Source organism: Periplaneta americana, chromosome 6 (genome assembly GCF_040183065.1).
Source record: "Periplaneta americana isolate PAMFEO1 chromosome 6, P.americana_PAMFEO1_priV1, whole genome shotgun sequence".
NCBI lineage: Eukaryota > Metazoa > Arthropoda > Insecta > Blattodea > Blattidae > Periplaneta > Periplaneta americana.
The window spans coordinates 159,543,721-159,567,578 of NC_091122.1; the positions used below are offsets into that span (position 1 = coordinate 159,543,721).

Genomic DNA, 23,858 nt, shown 5'->3' on the forward strand with positions numbered 1-23,858 from the left:
CGTGCTCGGGTACAGTCCATTAGTCTACATAAATTTTACAGAGATCAATAATAATGTTGATATAAATAATAGTAACAATAATAATAATAATAATAATAATAATAATAATAATAATAATAATAACAATAATAATAATAGAATAAGCGTGACGAAGATGATACAAAGATAGTAATACAAATTAATTCATTAATAATAATAATAATAATAATAAAACAAAATATTTACGATAATAAAATAAATGCTAAGGCGGATAAAATAAAATATAAAACCACTTAACGAGAGTTAACACAACTTAAATAAGCACATAATAACCAGGAAAAAAATGACGAACTCGAAAATCAACATAAAAGTTCGTAGAACAGTTGCCCACATTAACAGCTAAGAAGATAAGATGTGAAAACCTGTTTGGAATGTTATATTATTAAAAACAACGGCGCGCATTTCAAGATATTAGTCAAGTTACGTCCTCAGTGAATCGCTACCCTGCCACGTGACATACGAGATAAAAAATCATGCACAGCGCTGGCGGTCAGATCCGGGATGGATAGATCCATACATTCAGGCTTACAGTTGTCCATTGTGCGTCCTGTAATGTGATGATTGTACCAATCCAGAAGATTTGCCATGGCATTACCTGAAATCCATCTTACGGCTGGGAAAAATCTAGAAAAAAAAATAGGGGTGTGGCTGTGTCGGAGAAACAGCCGTGGGTTTTACATCAATACGTTTGGCTTAAATCGATACATCTAGACGAGATATTTAGTATTAGTATTTATTTATTTAACCTGGCAGAGATAAGGCCGTCAGGCCTTCTCTGCCCCTCTACCAGGAGATTCCAACTATAATATGAAGAATAAAATTACAATTAGTATTAAATTTACAATTACAATTACAAATAAAATTACAATTAGTATTAAATTTACAATTACAATAAAAATCAAAGTATGAAAAGATTACCTGACTAATTAAAGCTAGATAATTTATCATAGAAAAACAAAGAATATTTTATATTTACACTGAATTACAAATTAAACCTTTGGCGTTTGGCGCCAGAATCAGAGCGCTAGCAGATAGGAGTCGCGAGATACACTACCCGGAAATTATCGCCCGCGCCCAAAATGCCCGCCAGATAAATTTTGGCGGCTATGCATGCACATTGATCACTCGGAAATTGCTCAGGAAAAGTGAAAAGCATTGTTAGCAAAGAAAGACATACAGTATGTTTTATTCGTAATTTATTTTTAAAAAGAACCCCCTCCCCCTTTCTCATATTTCGTTACTTATTTCACTCTGCTGGCGTTAAATCCATGTTGCATGCTTTGAAGATAGTTTTCAGAATGTAAAATATATGATATACTGTAATTTAATGCAAACACCTCTAAATTACATGTGTATCACAAACCGTCATTGATAAAAGCACAATTTTACGCTGTGTGAAAATTTAAAATCCGGACTTAGCATAGTCTTTGAGCTTTTACACCACTGTCATGGGTCTGCTTCTTGTTCAGCATGGTTTTCTTTTGCGCAGGTACAAAAATGAACGCGTGGAGCAGCTTGAGGCTGGGTTGCAGGGCCGTCAGAACTGCAGTAAGACAACCCTACAACACGGCGACAGGGCGAGTTGTGGCTGCTGGAAACTTCGCAACAGTTAACAATGACTTCGTTCGTCATCAGTCTACTCAGGAGCAAAACATAATCAAATCTCCATACAAATCAATCTCAGTGCCCGACGTAAGTCTGCCTGATTTCGTCTGGGAAATGGTAGACACAATACCAGATCAAATAGCCCTGGTGAGTACTGAACAACGAAATTATCTGCGACCATTTTAAATTCTTACAGTTGAACGTACCCCTCAAAAAAGGCGGTAGCTCCATGTTTACAAAATTGTGGAAAACAACAAAAACATTCTAAAAAATTCACAATTTAACAGAGCATCTTTCCTTTTTCAGAGTAAGACCTAAATACCTAGGAGTTTCATTTTACCACTCACTCATTTATTACAATCAGCAATTTAGGGGGGATAAAATATAAACAAATAATAAAGCTACTCCCTTTTTGCAATAAAATTGGGTATAATTGGCCAAATTTTGCACTGAACACATATATTGTGCGAATATAAAAAACTACAGCATAATACATAGCATATATATATATATATATATATATATATATATATACAGATTTCAAAATGGGCTGACAGCCCATATATAGAGGATATAGAGGGGAAAAATGGGTCGGTGATAGTTCCTGGGTAGCTCAGTTGGTAGAGCGTTGGTACGTTTAACTAAAGGTCCCGGGTTCGATACCCGACCATAAAATTTATTCAAGATGGATCTCGAAGCTCATTAGGAAATGCAATGGTATAAAATAAAGAATTGTTATTTGACTGTATGAAATATATTTCTGAAAAAAATTGTGACGTGCGATGAAACATGGATACATCATTTCGAGCAGTCCAAAAGGCAGATTATGGAGCAGTGGCATCCAGCAGTGGCGTAGCGTCAATGTAAGCTAAAAGCTTAGCTTCCCCAGTTAATAATAATTTCATAATAAACCTGCAGTTTATGGAGAAAATTATTTATTAATTTTAATAGAATTTATATTTACGCGTTAAATATTGCGATGCGGCAGCTCAGGATGATTTGTGATGCAGCAGTAAACAAGAAGCCTGCACACACCAGCTTCCAAGCAGACCGGTTTCTTCTGTGTAATCCACCCCGCAGATTTTCCATCCCTTTCTAACTAAGCTACCCTAGTCGCAAGGCTCGCAAAGAAGCTAGCTTTAACATTTAAAATAAGTAGTTTCCGAGTTATCCCTTTTCGTCAGTTGTTTTCAGTTGAAGTGTTAGTGTGCATTGTGGCTGATATAATAAATAATGAGCGAAATAACAGTTCCTGACACTAATTTACTTGAATTTTTTTTAGGACAATTATATTATCAAGACTGACTTACGAACAAAAGTGTGATTTAAAAAACAAATGACCGACTCCCTTGCTGTCAATGAAGGACACAACCAAAAGACAAACGCATACTTACGTAATGATACTAATACTGTGATTTCTGTAAGTATGACAGGGAGTGAACTAATGTTATACGTATACGTGTCTATTTGTTAAGAGATATGTGTAAACCGTGAAATCATATTTTATTACGTATCATTTGAGGTCATCCTTATTGGTGCTACTTACGATGTTCCAACCAATCTTCGACTGCTGACTTGAAATTGACTACTATTTATTTTAAGACTGTATTTTTGTAATACGTTTTCTCATATTGCATGAAAGACAACTTGAATTAGCTTCCCTGCTCAAAATTTCATGCTACGCCACTGGAATCCAGTCTCTTGTTAACGATAAATTCAATTCCCAACCATCTGTAACCAAAGTGAAGATGTCTCTGTATTGGAGTATTGAAAAGATAATATATTGTAACTTTTTGATTGGTTTATTTGACGACGCTTTATCAACTCCGATGGTTATAGGCAGAGAAACAAAATTATTAATGAAAAGTGACAAAAGTTTGAGGTTTCTAAAATAAATACACACGAAATTATTCCGATTCATATTTTTATTTATCAATTGGTCTAGAAGGATGTTGTAGAGCTACGATAGCAGGTGATTTTTACACAGTTTTCTTAGGCAAAACTTCGTAAAATTACTTATGTTTGAATTATGTTGCACTGTTTATTTCCTTCCTCAGAGTTGTGCTGTCACGGGTCGAGAATATACTTACGCAGAAGCACGAGCAATTGCACGGAGATTTGCAGCATCTCTCCTAAAAGCTGGATTCAAACCTGGAGATACACTAGCTATTGTACTTCCCAATCTTCCAGAATTTCCAATCCTGCTTCTCGGAGCCGTTGAGTGTGGTATAATAGTAACTACGGTGAACCCAGCATTCACTGCAGGTATGTTGTTATATCAAAAGTATGAAGTCTGATGAGAACTACCAACAATGTGATTGGTTCGATTTTCATATGAAGTATAAAGAAAAACTCTTTGCAGGAAGTTGATCAAATTTCTTGAGAATATGACTACGTAAGTCCCGTGCCGTGGCGTCGTGGTCTGAGGCATCCTGCCTCAGATTCGCGTTACGGAATGCGCGCTGGCTCGAGTCCTCATGGGGGAAGAAATTTTCTCATGAAATTTCGCCCATTGTATGGGACCAGTGCCCATCCAGCATCATGATGCACTTGGGGAGCTACGATAGGTAGCGAAATCCGGTTTCGAAAGCCAGATATAACGGCTGGGGGGATCATCGTGCTAACCACACGATACCTCCATTCTGGTTGGATGATCGTCCACCTCTGCTTCGGCATGTGGACGTGAGGTCAGCAGCCTGCTGGTTGGTCTTGTCCCTTCATGGGCTGTAGCGCCACGGGATATTATTATTATTATTATTATTATTATTATTATTATTATTATTATTATTATTACTACAACATAATTTATTATGCTTTCAGCGTTCTATAAGTATGATGAAGTAAACAATAAAAGGCTATAACTATTACCAAAATGTCTGCAGCTCACACATTCTCTGTTTGGGATGAGTGTGTATTGAGTCTGTGACATCCCTTCATTAGCATATATCTAGCCTCGGATTGGTAAGCAGGGCTGGACAAATTGACCAAAAATATAAGAGTCAGCACAATTCTTTAGAAAATCACTTGCTTTCTTCTACAATACAATCTGGTTGAATCTCGCCACATTCAGCATGGTTACCTGTATAGTTTCCTTCCCATTCATTTCCCTTAATGTGTCTGTATAACTTTGTTTTGTTTGAAAACCAGTGTATTGCATCTAAATATTCAAGTCAAATCATCATAAAGAAGATCTGAATTTATTTTTGATTAATTTTATAACATTAAATTCCTTTTCACATAATGGCATTGACATTGCTAGCAATGCTGACGAGTTTTCTTAGCAAACCTTCCTTCCACCCATGAGACAATTTCATTAAAGAAATCATGAAATGGTATTTTCTACTATTACTCTGAATTCATATCATTGTGGTTTTCAACATTTCTTCTTCTTCTTCACAAAGCAGTTTTGCCTTGAAGCGAGTAACTGAACTTTTTGTGTTTTTATCACAGATTTAAGTAAAGTCAGCAAATTATTTTTTATTTATTATATACATCATTATTAATTATGGTAATGTTGAGAAGATTTAAATAAATTAGTGGCTTATGCAGCAAATGCTGCAAACTAAGTCCATAAGAAGTTCAAATAAAAATAGTTCAGATTTATTTTCAATGAAAAATACCAGACATTTTGAAATTTATTTGCTTCCATAATAGTGAAACATACTCCCTCTGAATGTTTTTTATGCTATATACTTTTTCTTGAATCTATCCATCCATCTTCAGTTCTTGAGTTTCAATGCGAAAACGCAAGTAACAATGTCAGAACGATCAGCGAGTTTTTCATGTGGGAGTAGTGCAGTAGCTATTTCAGGTCATAGTGGATTGTAGGTGAGAGTTAAGAAAATGTCAAGTTTGTCATGCTTTGAACAAAAGACATAGCATCTTGGTATAGCTGCTGCATGTTTCGTGAATTACCCTGAAATGTAGAGGGCAGAATCACTTTTTCCCCACTAAGAGATCTTGCTGAAGTGATCAAGAGACTAAAAAATCTTATAGACCTCTTATTTTGTCAGTAGGTAATACCTTTCGGTCTTTTCATAAGAACTGAGGACCGTTTTTGCAAAACTTACTAACTGTAAAATTTGCAAAATTGAGATTTTGATGGATTCGTTAACATTAGGCAGGCCTTTACATGATGTTCAAAGCGTCTTAGTAAAACTGGGTTATTTCTCTTCATTGTACTGTGTCAAAGTGTGATCGTTTTTTCAAAACTTGCTTTCTGCTATAAGTGAGACATACAGCAGAACTTGCTTAATATAGTGTTTTGTCTCTCCTGTAAAATTTAGTTTTTTCAGTTAGCAAGTTTTGCAAAAACGGTCCTCAATTGTAATTTTTGCATTCCTCCAGACAATACTAATCTACTACCAAATATTGCTGGATTAATTTGTGTGACTTATGAATGTGTGAGAAATGGTTACGAAAAGCAATCCAAAATGGTACAAACTGAAGTAAAATCTTTCTAGTGGGCTTGGTTTGCTGGCATGGGACACTGTATTGCAATTATGATTTATCAGGGAAGAGGAGGTGATATATTTAATCAGATCACATTGAGGGCTTAATTTGGTCCCCCTTGTCTGCCATGCACAACATAACGGTATTTTGGTGGCTCACCATCTATGGAGACAAAAACACCCACAATGTCCTCTGCAGTAAGTTTATTGTATCGCCATTGATCTAATCCAATATGATCAACAAAACTTAAATCTGCAGATGGCACGTTTTCTTCATTTTCCAATATTTGTCCTGCATTTTTGTAGGAAATAGAATAAACATTATTGTGATGTACCGAAGTATGTATGATATTTCCGTGCAGGTATTCTCCATTACCATATGATGAAGGATGGGTGAAGCAAAGAAAAATTCTCTCAGGCACCGGGACTCAAACCCGGGTTTTCAGCTCTATGTGCTGACGCTTTATTCACTAAGCCACACAGGATTCCAGTTCCGATGCTGGATTGAATCCTCTTAGTTTAAGTTCCACCTCTTAGTTTCACTTTAGTGGCCAACCCTCATGCACTGTGGCACAGTGTCCAACACACTATTGCAGAGGTGCACTTATTATGAGTGAGTAAGTGGCCAGGACCCGACGGAATGAGTGCCGTCTTCAATCACTAAGTGATTATTCACGCATATCATATTGTGATATACCAAAGTACGTGTGATATTTCCGTGCAGGATTTCTGCATTACCATATGATGAAGGATGGGTGGAGCAAAGAAAAATTCTCTCCGGCACCACGACTCGAACCCAGTTTTCAGCTCTACGTGCTGATGCTTTGAGCGTATTCCGAATCTCATCGGTGAGCAATCTGATGGCATCATGGTGTTCCGAATTCCACCGATGACGGCATTGATGCTCCACCGGTGTCGCACCGGTGCCATCAAATTGCAGAGGTGGTGGCAGTCTCCATCAGCCGCCATCAGTGAATCTGATTGGTTCTTGTATAGGGCGGGAATTAGCAGACGAATAACATCGTGCACTGTTGTGTCATGGCAGTGTGTTCTGCTTTAGTTCTGCTGTATTGTTTGTAATGAGCACAACGTAAAAACAATATGTTAATAGCTTATGAGCGAACATGTCAACGAACCCGTTATTACTACCGGTTCAAGAAATAAATTGTTTATGCTATCTTTTCTTTGAACGAGAAGGCAGTACGAAAATTTCGCATAATTTTGCTAGTGTAGCACAGACAACAACTTGTACAGTCGCCATGACAGCCATCGATCTTTCCAGCAGTTTTGTTCCTTATTTCGCTGCAACATGACATCGTTGATGCCACCGGACTGGTGATATTCAGAATACGCTGTTTATCCACTAAGCCACACGGGATTCCAGTTCCGATGCCGGATTGAATCCTCTCAATTTAAGTTCCACCTCTTAGTTTCCCTTTAGTGGCCAACCCTCATGCACTGTGTCACAGATGTGTGACAGTGGCACAATGTCCAACACACTATGCGCAGAGGTGCACTCATTACGAGTGACTAAGTGGCCGGGATCTGACGGAATGAGCGCCGTCTTAAATCACTAAGTGATTATTCACGCATATCATATTGTGATGGTCTACACCTGTGGAGTAACGGTCAGGGCGTCTGGCCGCGAAACCAGGTGGCCCGGGTTCGAATCCTGGTCGGGGCAAGTTACCTGGTTGAGATTTTTTCCAGCGTTTTTCCTCAACCCAATACGAGCAAATGCTGGGTAACTTTCGGTGCTGGACCCCAGACTCATTTCACCGGCATTATCACCTTCATTTCATTCAGATGCTAAATAACCTGAGATGTTGATACAGCATCGTACAATAACCAATAAAATAAAAAAAAATAAAAATATTGTGATGTACCGAAGTATGTATGATATTTCCGTGCAGGAATTCTGCATTAGCATATGATGAAGGATGGGTGGAGTGGCACCATGACTTGTACCCGGGTATTCAGCTCTATGTGCTCACGCTTTATCCACTAAGCCACACTGGATTCCAGTTCTGATGCCGGATTGAATCCCCTCACAGAGTTAGCCTCATGTTAAACTGGAAAACGACCCAACTTATACACCAGAGAGAAGTAGCCATTGTCATTGCAGCAATGTCATGCTCTCAACAGTAATTAACTAATTATTGGTTTTATTTCTCACATAATTTTTATATTTGTTGGAAATTATAATTATTTTTATCAGATACAAATTTGAAATTAGATAATAAAACGGGCAAAACAAGAAAAAATGTTTTATGCATTTTAATATGGAAAATAAAAATATATTTTTTGTGCATTTAAAAGGGAAAGCTCTCAAAATATGCAATTATGCAAAATAAACTTGACTTTATTTGAACGTAAGAACTATGGTCGGCAAAGATCCACTTTTACTTCTCCATTATGCCAAATCAATGAAAACATGCAGTTGCATGAAGTTCCACTATCTAGTTATGAAATTGAAGAACAAAAGAATTATCAATAAAATAATAAAATATTACTTTTAATTAATTATTTAAGTGCTGAAACATTGATAACATATTTTCTTTTATTTCAGGCGAAATAGAAAAGCAACTTCGAAATTCTGGTGCCATTGGCGTTGTGACAATACCAGAAGTCTATCCCAATGTAGCAAAGGCCTTGAGCATATTGGAGCCTGAGCGAAAAAGCAAGATTCCCGTAATTATCTCACCTGGAATTGAAGACAATTCTATTCCTCAGGGAACAATCAATTTACAAGAAATGATACACAAGGATATTGATGTATCCAATCTCCATTCCAATCACAAGCTCAATCCTGATGATGTAGTAGTACTGCCATATTCCAGTGGTACAACAGGATTGCCTAAAGGTGTGATGTTATCACATAGAAACCTGGTCACCAACTGCTTGCAAATATGTTCTGAGCCTAAACTAGTTGGAGCAGAAAGAGCAACAAGTAAGTCCACTGTTTACTTATAGTTATGTTTGTTGAGTTTTTGACGTAAGATAGAACTTCAGTTATCGGTATTACATAGTTTCACAAAACTACGAATGTTATCACTTAAACCCATATTATAGCATCAATTTATTCTAAAAATAAAATCTAGTCTCACATAAATTACTTATGATATAAGTCTTGAAAAATTTATTATATCTTTTGAATAGGAAAGTTAGCTAAATGTGACCTCAGGCCGAGTGTAGCAACCCTACATACAAAATAAAATTACTTTTAACGTGTCTGTTGTGTACTATCTTTTAGACAGGCATTCATCTGTGATGGTATAGAGAGCGAGGTACCCAGCGTTTACGTACTTAGTTACAAATGGCTTTTAAGGAACTCACAGGTTCATTGCTGCCCTCACATAAGCCCGCCATTGGTCCCTATCCTGTGCAAGATTAATCCAGTTCTATCATCATATCCCACCTCCCTCAAAGCCATTTTAATCTTATCCTCCCATCTACGTCTCGGCCTCCCCAAAGGTCTTTTTCCCTCCTGCCTCCCAACTAACAGCCCCAGCGTAAGTTAATCAAAATAGAATTCTCTTGCAACAGAGCAATGCGAGACCCCATATCGCTTGAACAACCATGGAAAAAAATCCAGGAATTGGGAAGAATCGAATTGCTACTACACCCGGTATATAGCCTTGATCTTGTGCTTTCAGATTGTCATCTGTTTCGATCCATGGCCCACTTCCTGCGTGGAAGAAATTTCCAAAATTTGGAAGTCACTGAAATGGGCATCACCAAATTCTTTGCATCAAAAATCAGAAACTGGTACCATCGCAGGATGAGACCTCTCTGAAAGGTGGCTCACCATAGAATCTAATGGATTGAAGATTGGATTAATGTCTTGTCACAACAAACTCCAACTAAAATGTTGCTCAAAACCCGACATTACTTATGAGTAGACCGTGCAATTGCCACGTGAATCGTAAGGTTTACTACGCACGCGGTATAGACTGTATGAGAAGAGGACGTGCAGTGAATGGAGTATGCCTCTGGTGTAAACACTGAACAGTATACTGCGGTTACAATAAAACCTGTATCCTGCATTCAAGAAATATAATGAATGATCATTGAAGTAGGAAATGTCTAAACATGTAAATTATACGCAATTATTTTGTAGTGAGATATATTAACTCTTAAAATTCAATGTAAGATACTCATCATCCATGAATATGTGCATTGCAGTCAAGAGTTACGTACATTTTGAGCGACTGCAAAGTGAAATTCCTTCGATGGTCACTCAAACAGTTTTTATATTGGGAAAATGTAATACGTACATATTTGAAGAACGAGAAGTCACTACTTTTTAGTACAACTTCAGACGTCTTGTCGTGATCTGATAGTACATCATTTATAATACGAAGTTGTGAATAGGCAGAATTTTTTAGCAATAATGTTTCTCACCTTACATTTCACTTTTTCTGAAATTAGTGAATTGTTATTTTGGGTAACGATTTGTGATACTTTATACACTATATTAAGGGCTTCTAAGAGTTTTAGTTTAGACGATTCTAACAGGGTGATGCTTATGAACACGATTTTAAAATTAGAATCAATGAACAGAATATCTTCCAATAGCTGTTCAGGCAATGATTTTACAGCTGCAACAGCGGAACTGTCTGTGCTATCCAATGCATCAATTACCTCCATTATTTTGCCGTAATATTCTGCATAATAATTAACAGCATCCAACCACGTTTTCCAACGGGTCAAGACTAGCTGCGGAGGTAAGGATATTCCAGGGGCAATTGTTTGGAACAGCAACACTCTCATTGTAGCATGTTTGATTGAATTCTTGTCTGCACTGAACATATGTTAAGCTTTGACTATTCCAACCACACTAATGCAAAAACAAGTGCTTACATAGGTATACATTAGCTGTAGCTGCTCTATCTATTTGGACCGGTCACAACTCTTAACATGAACTGCTTATACTACGAGACCGGGCAGTCGCTCACCTCCTCTATACTACCGTACATCGGCAACCTGATTGCATGCTGCGTGTGGCAATTCAACGAAGTCTACTTATGAGACACTATCTGTATAATATCCAATAACTGATCAATTTGAAGACATTTATTATATTAATCAACTGTAGCAGTTATTATTCATAATAACCAACTATTATGCATAATGTCCAGATTATTCATATTCATTGTAACAAATCATTGCTTTTGTTGTACATTAGGCCCTACACACAAAAAGGAAATTGATTTTTTTTCTATTCTTTCTCTTCTTGTTTCAGGTGACTTTCAGGAAGTACTTCCTGCTCTGTTGCCCTTTTACCACATTTATGGATTACTTGGTTTGGCCATAGCTTCATTGAACTTCGGCATGAAAATTGTTACAGTTCCAAAATTCGAGCCTGCTCATTTCATTAAAACGATTGTTCAGTATAAGGTATATGTTAATTAATTTGCAATGTTATTAGTGGCATACTCTTATTCACTTGGTGTTTTATCTTTAAGATTGTTTATTATTTTTATATATCATTATCAATATCATTTAATCATTATTCTTCATAAATAATTAATTAAGTGGCGATGTTACTCGTGTTAATTGTGTAAGCATGTGCGGCTTACACCTTCAAAATATACAGAAAACCAACCACCACCACCACACACATACACAACACATCTAATCACCCCACACAACACAAACATGCTGCATTCAGGACAATGGTACACAGATTACTCAACATACCCATGAGCCAACAACACTACAATGAAGAAGTGAACACAATCAAATACATAGCACAAGAAAATGGTTACAACCCAAACATAATAGACAACATCATAAGGAAGACAAAACAAAAACTTAACAAACACAAAAACACACAAAACACAACACAAACCCAAGAACACACGAAATACATCACAGTAACATACGAAAACAAAAACACAAACAAGATCGCATCCTCATTCAGAAAACAGAAATACAACATAGCATACAGAACAGAAAACACACTACAAAGACATCTCAACACACAAACAACACAAACAAATAAATACAACCACACAGGCGTATACAAACTCACATGCAATAGTTGCGACAGTTTCTACATTGGACAGACAGGCAGATCATTCCAAACTCGATACAAAGAACACATTAAAGCAATAACCAGAGGACACAATACATCTACATATTATGCCGAACACATAACTAATGCTAACCACACATACAATAACATAAATACAGACATGGAAATCCTACACATACAACCCAAAAACCAAAAACTCAGCACACTAGAACAATATGAAATATACAGACACACTAAAACACACCCTGATGAAATTTTCAACACACAGATCAATTTCAGAACACACACACTATTTGACACCATATTTCAACACTTTTCAACAATCGAACGCACCCACACAACAAGCAGTGAAGTTCGAGATGACGCCGAGATCTAGTAGGCTCTGAGGATGGTGTGAAGAAGCACCGAAACAGCTGTAAGCCGCACATGCTTACACAATTAACACGAGTAAGATCGCCATTTAATCATTTATTTATATTCAAGTGTTGAAAGTAGTGTACAAAAGATTCAACATGGACTATTCTTCACCATCACCATTATCACTGAATAAAGAAATTAGTAAAAATAAATTTGGATGTATTTTAGACAAACTCTTTACATTAATTCCATTCATATATATTACAATAGGAATCATCAGCTCATGTTTGCAGTTTTCTTGAGAGTGATAATTAATGCTGTACCTTCCTGTTGCTTTCCGCACACCACTCTTTCTTTCGCATCTTAAAAGACCCCAGAGAGAGAGCCCCAAACGTGTAGGTGAGGAAAGTTGACTAATTAGGCCCTCCAAACTTAATCGAAATTCACAAATAGAGAATCTAGAGAGAAAAAAAGATTAATTTAATGTACCACGAAGTAAAATGTATGGACTCCACAAATAAGAACAGAAAATCCATGTGGTTGATAGAAGAAGACGAAATAGGAAATGAAATAACAGACAAACAAGGACAGATGGAGAAATATGTAGAAGAGTAGATATATGAGACAGAGAATCGTCCACATGACTTATTATTTAAACATGAAACAGCCATATCAGAACACTAAAAAAGATTTTGTATTGTAAGGGAAGAAGTTGAACTGCCATTTAGAGAAATGAATAATGGGAAAGCAACTGAAGTAGATGGAATCACCATTGAATTAGTAAAATGCTTGAGTGAAGACAAGAAGGAAATTGTATCATTATGCAACGAAATGCAGCGAAACCTCTTCTTACAGACACCCCCAAGATATAGACACTCCTCATATACGGACAGATTTTTATGTCCCAACTGAAATAATATAGAAATGAAGATAAATTCAACTCTCGTTTATGGACACGGACAGGTGTTTTACAGTCCTAAGGCTTGCTTTACCATCTGACTGCGAACAGAACAAGATCATAATGCATTACAAAAATTGAAAATTTAGTTTTGAGAACTGTACAGAAATTCCTTAACATGAAAGAAGACAATAAGGTTCTTGATTTGAATGAAGTGGGGGAGAGATCAATGGTGAATTGTTCAATGGTTGAGCTGTTTGAATTCTTTCCATTGCTAATTTTCAAAATTGTAACACAACGTTTCGAAGAGAGATCCACTCTTCGAAACGTAATGTTACAATTTTGAAAATTAACAATAGAAAAAGTTCAAACAGATCAACCATTGAATAAGAGTCTCGTTGGCTACTGTAAGCCCACCAGCTACCCCTTGTTAGCTGGAAGTGGGTGGATAAACAAAATCATAAAATTTAACCTGTCTGGTAAGTCCAAGGTTTCTGCGTTCGTGAAATTGTATTCGACACATGATAGGATTAGTAGGATTATTCTCTTCACTTCAATCAGTTGTTCTGTTTCGAGAGACATGCCGCCTAAATGTGAAGGTTTGACAATACTGGAAAAAGTTGAAATTATCGAATGTGCGGAAAAAACTAAAACCAGTGTTTGTGGTGCTTGCAGATAAATTCTGTGTAGGAAAGACGCTAATAAGTACCATTCTGCAACAGAAAGACGACTTATTAAAGCAGTGACGTGAAAATAGTGATGAGAAGAAGAAAAATAAATTTCCAAAAACTGAAGGCATTGCTGTTTATAATGTTGTGTTTGAATTGTTTTAAACTGCAAGAAGTAAATGCATTCCCATTATGAGGATTCTGAATAAAATAGGTGTGCATTGGAAAGCGAGGAGACTATTCTGTAATCGTTATATGAAACGAGTCAAAATCAGGATAGGAGAAGAAATGTCAAAGGGAAGTGGAATAGGGAGAGGAGTACGACAAGGATGCCCTTTATTACCTATCCTTTCAACATTTACTTGGAAGATTTACTGAAGAACTGTTTTCAGGACATGAGAGAGTAAATAATTGGAGGAAGAAAAATAAAGTGCATAAGATTTGCTGATGATATGACATTGTTAGCAGAAGAGGAGATGATACTAAGTGATATGCTACTGAAGCTAAATGACAGCCGTGAGCAGTATGGAATGAAGGTAAATGTAATTAAAACGAAGACCATGGTTATCGGAAGAAAACTAAAGAAGGTAAAGTTGCGAATTCGAGATGAGGCAATGGAACAAGTGGAGAGCATCAGATATTTGGAGTGTGCTGTAAGTAGTAACATGAGCTGCTGTCAGGAAGGGAAAATAAGGATAGCAATGGCAAAGGAAGCTTTTAATATATTGTAAAGGAGCATCTTCTGCGGACCTCTGGAAAAAGAACTAAGGAAGAGACTAGTGAAGTGCTTTGTGTGGAGTGTGAGATTTTAAGGGGGCAGAAACATGAACATTACGACGAAGTGAAGAGAAACGACTACAAACATTTGAAATGTGGACATAGATAAGAACGGAGCATGTGAAATGGACAGATGGAATATGGAAGAGCTATACTAGAAAGAGTGGGTGAAGACAGAATAATGCTGAAACTGATCAGGAAGAGAAAAAGAAATTGGTTGGGCCACTGGCTGAGGAGACGATCTGATCCAGATATACATTATAGAGCAAAGGGGACAGTCCACATCCCTGTCGCAGTCCTAAGTTAAAACTCTTTATGTTATACATCTTGATTACACAACTTTTAACACTGTATCACTTCGGAATAAGTATGATAAGAACTTTCTTGTGTTAAATTTTAACGTACCTTGATAACATGTTTCGACCTATTTTCGCTCATCTTCAGAACTGGTCGTTGTTGGTCTTGGCACCTCTTGTTTCCTGTGAGGGTGCGTTCGTAGTGTAGAGTCAAAGAGTGTATGTGTTTTGAAATTGCGTTGTGTGTTGAGAATATCGTTGGAGTGTGTTTTCGTGTGTCTGTATATTTCATATTGTTCTAGTGTGTTGAGTTTCTGGCTTTTTCGTTGGATGTGCAGTATTTCCATGTCTGTGTTGATGTCTCTGTAGGTGTGGTTGGCATTTGTGATGTGTTCTGCATATGTGGAGGTGTTTTGTAATTTTGTTATGGCTGTGATGTGTTCTTTTTAACGTGTTTGAAACGATCTGCCTGTCTGTCCTATGTAGAAGTTGTTGCAGGTGTTACATTTGAGTTTGTATACGCCTGTGTGGTTGTATTTGTTTGTGTGTTGAGATGTTTTTGTAGAGTGTTATTTGTTCTGTACGCGATATTGTAGTTTAATTTCTTGAATGAGGTTGCAATTTTATGTGTGTTTTTGTTTTCGTATGTTAGTGTGATGTATTTTTTGTGTTTTTGTGTTTGTGGTTTTTGTGGTTTTGTTTTGTCTTACGTATTATGTTGTCCATTATGTTGGGGTTGTATCCGTTTTCTTATGTTATGTATTTGACTGTGTTTAGCTCTTCGTTGTAATCCTGTTGGTTCATTGGTATGTTGAGTAGTCTGTGTACCATTGTTCGGAATGCAGCTTGTATGTGTTGTGTGGGGTGGTTGGATGTGTTGTGTATGTGTGTCGTTGTTGTTGGTTTTCTGTATACTTTGAATGTGTGTTTGTTGTCTACTTTTGTTATTGTGATGTCTAGAAAATTTATGGATTTGTTGTTTTCAATTTCTAATGTGTAGTGTAGCTTTATTTATGTTATTCTATTACGGTAATCTCTAAATGAATTCCATAACATGTCCTACATCTTGAAACTGTCTGAATGATAGTTGGTTTTACTTTAAAGAAAATAAGGAATTTTCTCATTTTGTATTTTACCATCACTGCAACATGTCGGTATTGTGGAAATTTATTGTACATCAGTTGTTTTAATTTAAGGATTGTTTCTGATTTAATTTTCTCCTCTTTACAGGCCACTGTACTATACTTAGTGCCTCCACTAATTCAGTTCATGGGTGCACATCCTGATGTCAAAGCAGAATACTTCAATTCGGTGAAATTTATAAACAATGGGGCAGCTCCTGCTGGTCCAAATGACATTGAACGATTACTTAAGAAGGCACCCCAAGTGAGATTTGGGCAAGGTACTTTCAATGAATTATTGATAATTTAACATCATTGCCTAAAAATATCACACTCAGTATTTATACAGTTTATTAACTCAACTTCTATAATTTCATCCAAACAAAATAAAACGAAAGAAACACATAGTGAAAGTGTGTGTAGTGAACTTGGATGAAAATTCTGATATGTAGATAGATATACATGAGTTAAAGAAAAATTCCATTTCATGACAAGCACAAGGATTTCCATGTCTTCAAGTACGAAGTACTACACATAACATGTTTGTAGATCTAATATAAGAATTATTCATCATCATCATATTCTTGAACACATCAGGTTTAGAACCTTAATGTCTTGTCCTAGAAAACTCAGCAATGCAAGTGTTCCTCATCTGTCCCTATCTTCACTTCGGATACACCAAGTCCCGTTTTCCCTTAGGTTTACATGATAATACAAGTTTTGGAAGTCTGTTGTTAATCCTCTCATTGTTTTGTAACCATTATTGTTCGTATTCTTTCATTTCCTGTACGATATTTCTGGTTTTTAAAGTATTTCAAATATAAATAATTGATTAAATGGCGATCTTACTCGTGTTAATTGTTTAAGCATGTGCGGCTTACAGCTGTTTCGGTGCTACTTCACACCATCCTCAGAGCCTACTAGATCTCGGGGTCATCTCGAAGTTCGCTGCCTGTTGTGTGGATGCGTTCGATTGTTGAAAAGTGTTGAAATGTGGTGTCAAATAGTGTGTGTGTTCTGAAATTGATCTGTGTGTTGAGAATTTGATCAGGGTGTGTTTTAGTGTGTCTGTATATTTCATATTGTTCTAGTGTGTTGAGTTTTTGGTTTTTGGGTTGTATGTGTAGGATTTCCATGTCTGTATTTATGTTATTGTATGTGTGGTTAGCATTAGTTATGTGTTCGGCATATGTAGATGTATTGTGTCCTCTGGTTATTACTTTAATGTGTTCTTTGTATCGAGTTTGGAATGACCTGCCTGTCTGTCCAATGTAGAAACTGTCGCAACTATTGTATGTGAGTTTGTACACGCCTGTGTGGTTGTATTTATTTGTTTGTGTGTTGAGATGTCTTTGGTAGTGTGTTTTCTGTTCTGTATACTATGTTGTATTTCTGTTTTCTGAATACAACCCAAAAACCAAAAACTCAACACACTAGAACAATATGAAATATACAGACACACTAAAACACACCCTGATCAAATTCTCAACACACATATCAATTTCAGAACACACACACTATTTGACACCACATTTCAACACTTTTCAACAATCAAACGCACCCACACAACAGGCAGCGAACTTCGAGATGATGCCAAGATCTAGTAGGCTCTGAGGATGGTGTGAAGAAGCACCGAAACAGCTGTAAGCCGCACATGCTTACACAATTAACACAAGTAAGATCGCCATGTAATCAATTATTTATATTCAAATGTTAAAAGTAGTGTACGAAAGATTCAACATGGATATTCCAAATACCATCGTTTCTTTTTCTGTGATCTAAACGAGTGAACCTTAGAAGAGATCTTAGAAGACGCATTTGTGCCATTTCCAAATGTTTTTTTTATATAAAATCCAACATTCACATTCAAATGTTAGGATGGTCTTTGAAATTATATTGTGTAATCGTAATTTTGTGTCAGACGTCATGTTCTAATTTTCCTTTATATCATTCCATTAAATATATTGGTAGCTATATTCCTAAATTTATTGTCTAAGTAAGTGAAGGTGGTCATCTGTTCAATGATTGTCCCATCAATTTCAATTTTAACCTTCTGAAGATATTTGCCAAACATTCCCATTGATTTTGTTTGAAGAGTATTTCATGCCAGTTTTATATAGTACCGGTAGCTGATATGCTGCGACTTGTAGTTCATCTTTAGATTTGTCAATAATAATTTGGTCATCTGCATACATAAGTATCTTTATAATTTTATACCCTACCACCTTTTGCCATTGATTTCCATCCTTTTATTATTCTGTTAATACGGTATAATGTTATAGAAAGAGTCATGGAGATAATATGCAGGCCTGTTTTGCTCCTTTGTTTGCTTTTATCGATTCTGATATGTTGTCACCATATTTTATAGGCTTTTCATAGCTGATTATTTACATAATCGTACGTAAGGTTTTCTGTAATCTATGAATAAGAATTATTTGAGGGCTCTTTACAGGAAGTTAATTTAACATATTGCAATGTCTACAGTTATCAAACAGATCAAATACAGTGCCTCATATAGACACCAATTAACTGTAAATCACTCATAAGTACGTACTTAACTAAAATAGGAATTACTCTGGATGAAAATATAGGTAATTAGTTTTAAATTTGGGTCATTTCAATTTGAGCAATACTACATATCACATACCGGTACTTGTATTTCTTGCACTTCCTTTTTTTGCGACTTTTGTCTTCCTTTTAGCTTAAATTTAGCGTCCCTTATGGCAGTCATCCAGTCACTATAGCTGTGGAAGTTAGTCCTCCATATATTTTTTGCAATTTTCTGTAGATATATCTGACAGAACACAAGCGAGACATTGAAATTTTGGTCTTGCAACACTCTTTTTCTTCGGAATGTAAAGTATACTTTATATTCCAAAGTGATATAGTGTTAAAAGTTGTGTAATCAAGATGTATACCAGTACTCTTTTTCTATATAAATTAACATCACGTTTAGTTTTTAGACTTTTACTATTATCTTTACCACATAGACTTTAACTTTAGGCCATGCAAGGGGTTCAGTACAGTAAAACATTGCACCATTGGCTTATCAATAAACAGCTGTCATATATTAACTTATAATAAAATGTCGAAAACATTTCTCCGTACCGTACCCTCATTTATTATGCTTCACATCTTATAAAAACCTTTTGCAGCAACACAGCTAAGTTTTGTTCCATGGTGTTAGAAATTTCTACTTCAATATAAGAGAAATAATCAAATGTGTGAGGATTGTTCATACATACTGTTTATTTCAACTTCTCCTCTCCCATAAATAAAAATCCAAAAGATTCAAATCTGGGGACAGAGACAGACATAACTCTTGACCAATAACACAATCATCGAATAACATTATCTTGTTCAATGGAGAATTTAAGTTGTGTGATAACATTTTTCCCGCATGAATAACCAGTCCTTCTCTCCTTCTGCTGCTACACTGAATAAGGGAATCAGTATGTCAACATATCCTTCAGAATTTGCTATCTCCTTGTAACACAGCCAGTTTATTCTACCTGCACATGATCAATCACATAACAAGCTCTAATTTTCAAGTCATGTAAAGAAGATTCTCACTGCTTTTATACATATAAATAATAAATTTCTCTGGAAACTTCAACATGAACCATGTCTTAAGAAAGTAGTAGCGGGCATATAAAAATTCTCTGTTTCGAAGTAGGTATGCATATGTACCACATGAATTCTCATTAACAACAAATGAAACAAATTGCTGTCTTACTGGTAGCAGCCCAGACTAAGTGAGGAGTAAGTCATACCTAATGCATAGTTCGGATTTTTTTCTCATATCATCTCCAAATAATTAAATTGTGTAATCATAACAACTAGTCACTGAAGACTTTTCATTCTGCATGAGTACCATAATATGTCAGTAACAAATTTCTAGATTAATGTTGATGCACTATGTTCCATTATTGTATGTATTTGTGTGTGCGTGCGTGTGTGTGCGTGCATATAGTCCAAAGACTAGTTTGAACCTTATAAGTGACAGCAATAAGGCATCACTCATGAGGAGATAATGGGATAGAATGGTCAGTTCCTTTCCCCCTCCATTGCTTACAATGCTGACTACTAACACAATTCACTAATCAGACTTGAGATGTATGCAACATTGTCCTTTCTCTGACATATCGTCAAATATAATGTACTGCCTGCTAATATCAGCCAGAACTTCAATCGGGGGATTATTATCACTTATTTGGACAAATTTTTTCTGAATATTTTCCTTTCATAGATTAATAAAAGTGTGGCGACTTATTATGACAGTATTTGGGCTTCGTTTCGTTTACATTAATAAGTTCAATTATAGTGTCTAGACGGCGAAAATAGTATTTACGAGGTAGTTTTTTTTTAATCTGTTGTGTCATTATTACCAATAGGTAATTATAAATTCTACAGAGTGATTTATATAGAACTGACACATTTCTTTCATTAATTGTTTCAAAACGAATTGTGCTAGCGACAACTTATTATACCTAAAATGTAGAGGAATTTTGGGAGATTATTTACCTCTATAGCAAATGTTGAAAATGTCCTCCATCCTGCATAAGGCACAACTCAACACGTCGTTCCATGTTACTGGCCACTCGGAGGACTCTGTTGTCAATAGCTTGAATCTCCTGTGTGATGTTGTGCTTCAGATCGTCCAATGTCTGGGGACGTGTGGCGTAAACCCTGTCTTTTAAGTAACCCCATAGAAAGAAGTCCGGCGTTGTCAAATCCGGAGATCTCGGTGGCCACAGGTTCCTGGAAATTATTCGGTCGTCAAAGAAACTTGCAATTAGTTCCATGGATTCATTTGATGTATGGCATATAGCGCCATCTTGCTGAAAATATCCTTGACTCAGCTCTACATCGTCCAGTTGCTCAACAAACTCCATGAAAATCAGTCGGTATTCTGCAGTGTTCACAGTCTGGTTAAAAAAAAATGGCCCCACTATTCTCTGTGCGGATGTTGCGCACCAAACTCCGATTTTAACCGGGTGCATAGGTGCTTCATGGATGACATGTGGATTTTCGATGGCCCAATGGCGTGAGTTCTGTGAGTTCACATAACCGGATAAATGGAACCATGCGTCATCTGTGAACCATGTGATGGACAATATGGCAGGATTTTGCACAATGAACGTCTGAAACCAACGACAATAATTCAATCTTTTATCCTTATCTGGTTCCTGTAGCTGATGAACAACCGTAACCCTATATGGCTTTAGGCTGCCAACAATAGGAATAAAACATAAACATCTGCGCATCTAGTGACAAGGAATCGAAACTCCAGAACATTCTGCTTAATTTGGTGCTAAAATTGGGTCATTGAATTAATTTCCAACGGAATAATTAAAGAAAGAAATGTGTCAGTTCTATATAAATCACTCTGTAGATATCTTAAAACAGAATTTATTAAAATAGTTTAAATAAAAGAGTTAATATTGTAATTATATTTATATGCTCTCTTCCGAATCCAGTACGGAGCTTGTATGCAAATGTTTCTTCAACAGTGGACCCACTGTGTTTCAGGTTACGGGTTAACAGAAACTTCTCCTGTTGTATGTGTTTCGGAGAAAGGAAGTAAAAAATATACGTCCAGCGGAAGACCTATTCCAAACACTGAAATGAAAGTAATTAACAGGGACACAGGAGAAAATCTGGGTATTGGACAACCTGGAGAAATTTGTATTAGGGGACCACAGGTGAGATCTCATATTACATTTCGTGCCAAATTTCAGTTACTGCATAGTGATGTAGCAAAATTTAAACAAGTCAGCAATGATAGCTGGGTAGGCCCTATTATCTTAAACGGGTAACTTGTGAATTTGAAAGAGGAAGAAAATATTGTTTGACATTTTTCCCCTCTATGTGCGAGCTTACGGAAATTTTTTAAGTTAATAGATAGATAGATAGATATTTATTAGCCTTAGGAAATACAATGATTTCATGGCATCGTCAGAGTGAATACATAATAAATATGCGGTTACATACATGTTTTTCCGACATACAAGATGTCTACAATAATATACAAATAATATACAATCAATACATTCAGTAATGAAGTCAATTCTCCACAGTTTTCTTCAGACCATTACTTGTACAAGGTTCTTGGTTTCCTTATCTTCTTGGGCAGTCTCACCCCAGACATGAATTTAGAGAAACGCACTTCTATTTCATATTTTTACAATATCATGTACTCTAGTGAAAACTGTATAACAGTTAGCCTAGGTATGATATTTTACAGCATAAAACAAAAAGTTAGTATGTCTTTATACGAGCACATTCACTTTGCTTTATATTTGTGTCGAGAGATAACTGAAGACATATACCGTACTAACTGTCAATATGTTTTGATATTAAGAATTTAAATTCATAGATGCTGAATCATATGCCACTTTGTAACTATTTTTGTATACAAGTAACAGTGGATTTGTTGTCATTATCGTTGCAGTCAAATGTCTGTCGTGGTAATCTTTGTACTTGTGTTGTCTCTAGGTGATGTTGGGATACCATAACAATCCTCAGGCCACTGCTGAAACAATTGACTCCTCTGGTTGGCTTCACACCGGAGATATGGGATATTATGATGAAGAGAAAGATTTTTATATTTTGGACAGATACAAGGAACTTATTAAAGTCAAAGGATTACAGGTAATAGCTCTTCACTTAATTCGTTAATAATACAGTTGTGGTAATGATGATGGCAACGATGGAGACATTGCAACAATTTCGATAGTGATGGTGAAGATGATGCTGATGCTGATGCTGCTGATGATGATGATAATGATGATGATGATGATTATTATTATTATATATCCAATGCCTACCCACTTCACTTTATGTGATTCGGGTTTATTACTGTGAATATAATCACGTTAATATATTGTCGTGACCTTTGGAGTACCGTAACTTGGATGTAGTCCAAAGTAAAATGTTCCAGAGGTAAAAATATCTCCCATTCGGATCTCCAGGTGGGGACTACTTTGGATTCAGACACAAATAATAAATATAATGCAACTAGGTTGAAGGTCTTACAGTGGAATGCTGGCGCACTTAATCCAGCCAAGAAAGCTGAATTACAGAAAATCCTGCAATAATGGAAGCTAATGTTACATCTGAACAACTACAGTACATTATAGGCTACTTACACATACTTATGGCTTTTAAGGAACCCGGAGGTTCATTGCCACCCTCACATAAGCCCGCCATTGGTCCCTATCCTGAGCAAGATTAATCCAGTCTGTACAATCATATTCCTCCTCCCTCAAATCTATTTTAATACTATCCTCCCATCTACGTTTCGGCCTCCCCAAACGTCTTTTCCCCTCTGGCCTCCCAACTAACATTCTATATACAATCTGAATTCGCCCATACGTGCTACATGCCCTGCCCATCTCAAACGTCTGGATTTAATGTTCCTAATTATGTCAGGTGAAGAATACAGTGCGTGCAGTTCTGTGTTGTGAACTTTCTCCATTCTCCTGTAACTTCATCCCTCTTAGCCCCTAATATTTTCCTAAGCACCTTATTCTCAAACTCCCTTAATCTATGTTCCTCTCTCAAAGTGAGAGTCCAAGTTTCACAATCATACAGAACAACCGGT

At 36.4% G+C, this 23,858-nt stretch overlaps 1 protein-coding gene across 1 annotated transcript in view; it reads left to right on the forward strand.

Annotated features, from left to right (window-relative positions):
* LOC138701984 (uncharacterized) overlaps nucleotides 1-23,858 on the forward strand; it is a 95,772-nt gene that overhangs the window by 67,945 nt on the left and 3,969 nt on the right. The window contains exons 3-9 of the mRNA XM_069829415.1: nucleotides 1,529-1,791; nucleotides 3,702-3,909; nucleotides 8,665-9,045; nucleotides 11,341-11,495; nucleotides 16,362-16,533; nucleotides 21,785-21,957; nucleotides 22,751-22,906. Of these exons, the coding sequence (XP_069685516.1) occupies nucleotides 1,537-1,791; nucleotides 3,702-3,909; nucleotides 8,665-9,045; nucleotides 11,341-11,495; nucleotides 16,362-16,533; nucleotides 21,785-21,957; nucleotides 22,751-22,906 (1,500 nt within the window). The 5' untranslated portion in view covers nucleotides 1,529-1,536. The remainder of the gene's footprint in view (nucleotides 1-1,528; nucleotides 1,792-3,701; nucleotides 3,910-8,664; nucleotides 9,046-11,340; nucleotides 11,496-16,361; nucleotides 16,534-21,784; nucleotides 21,958-22,750; nucleotides 22,907-23,858) is intronic.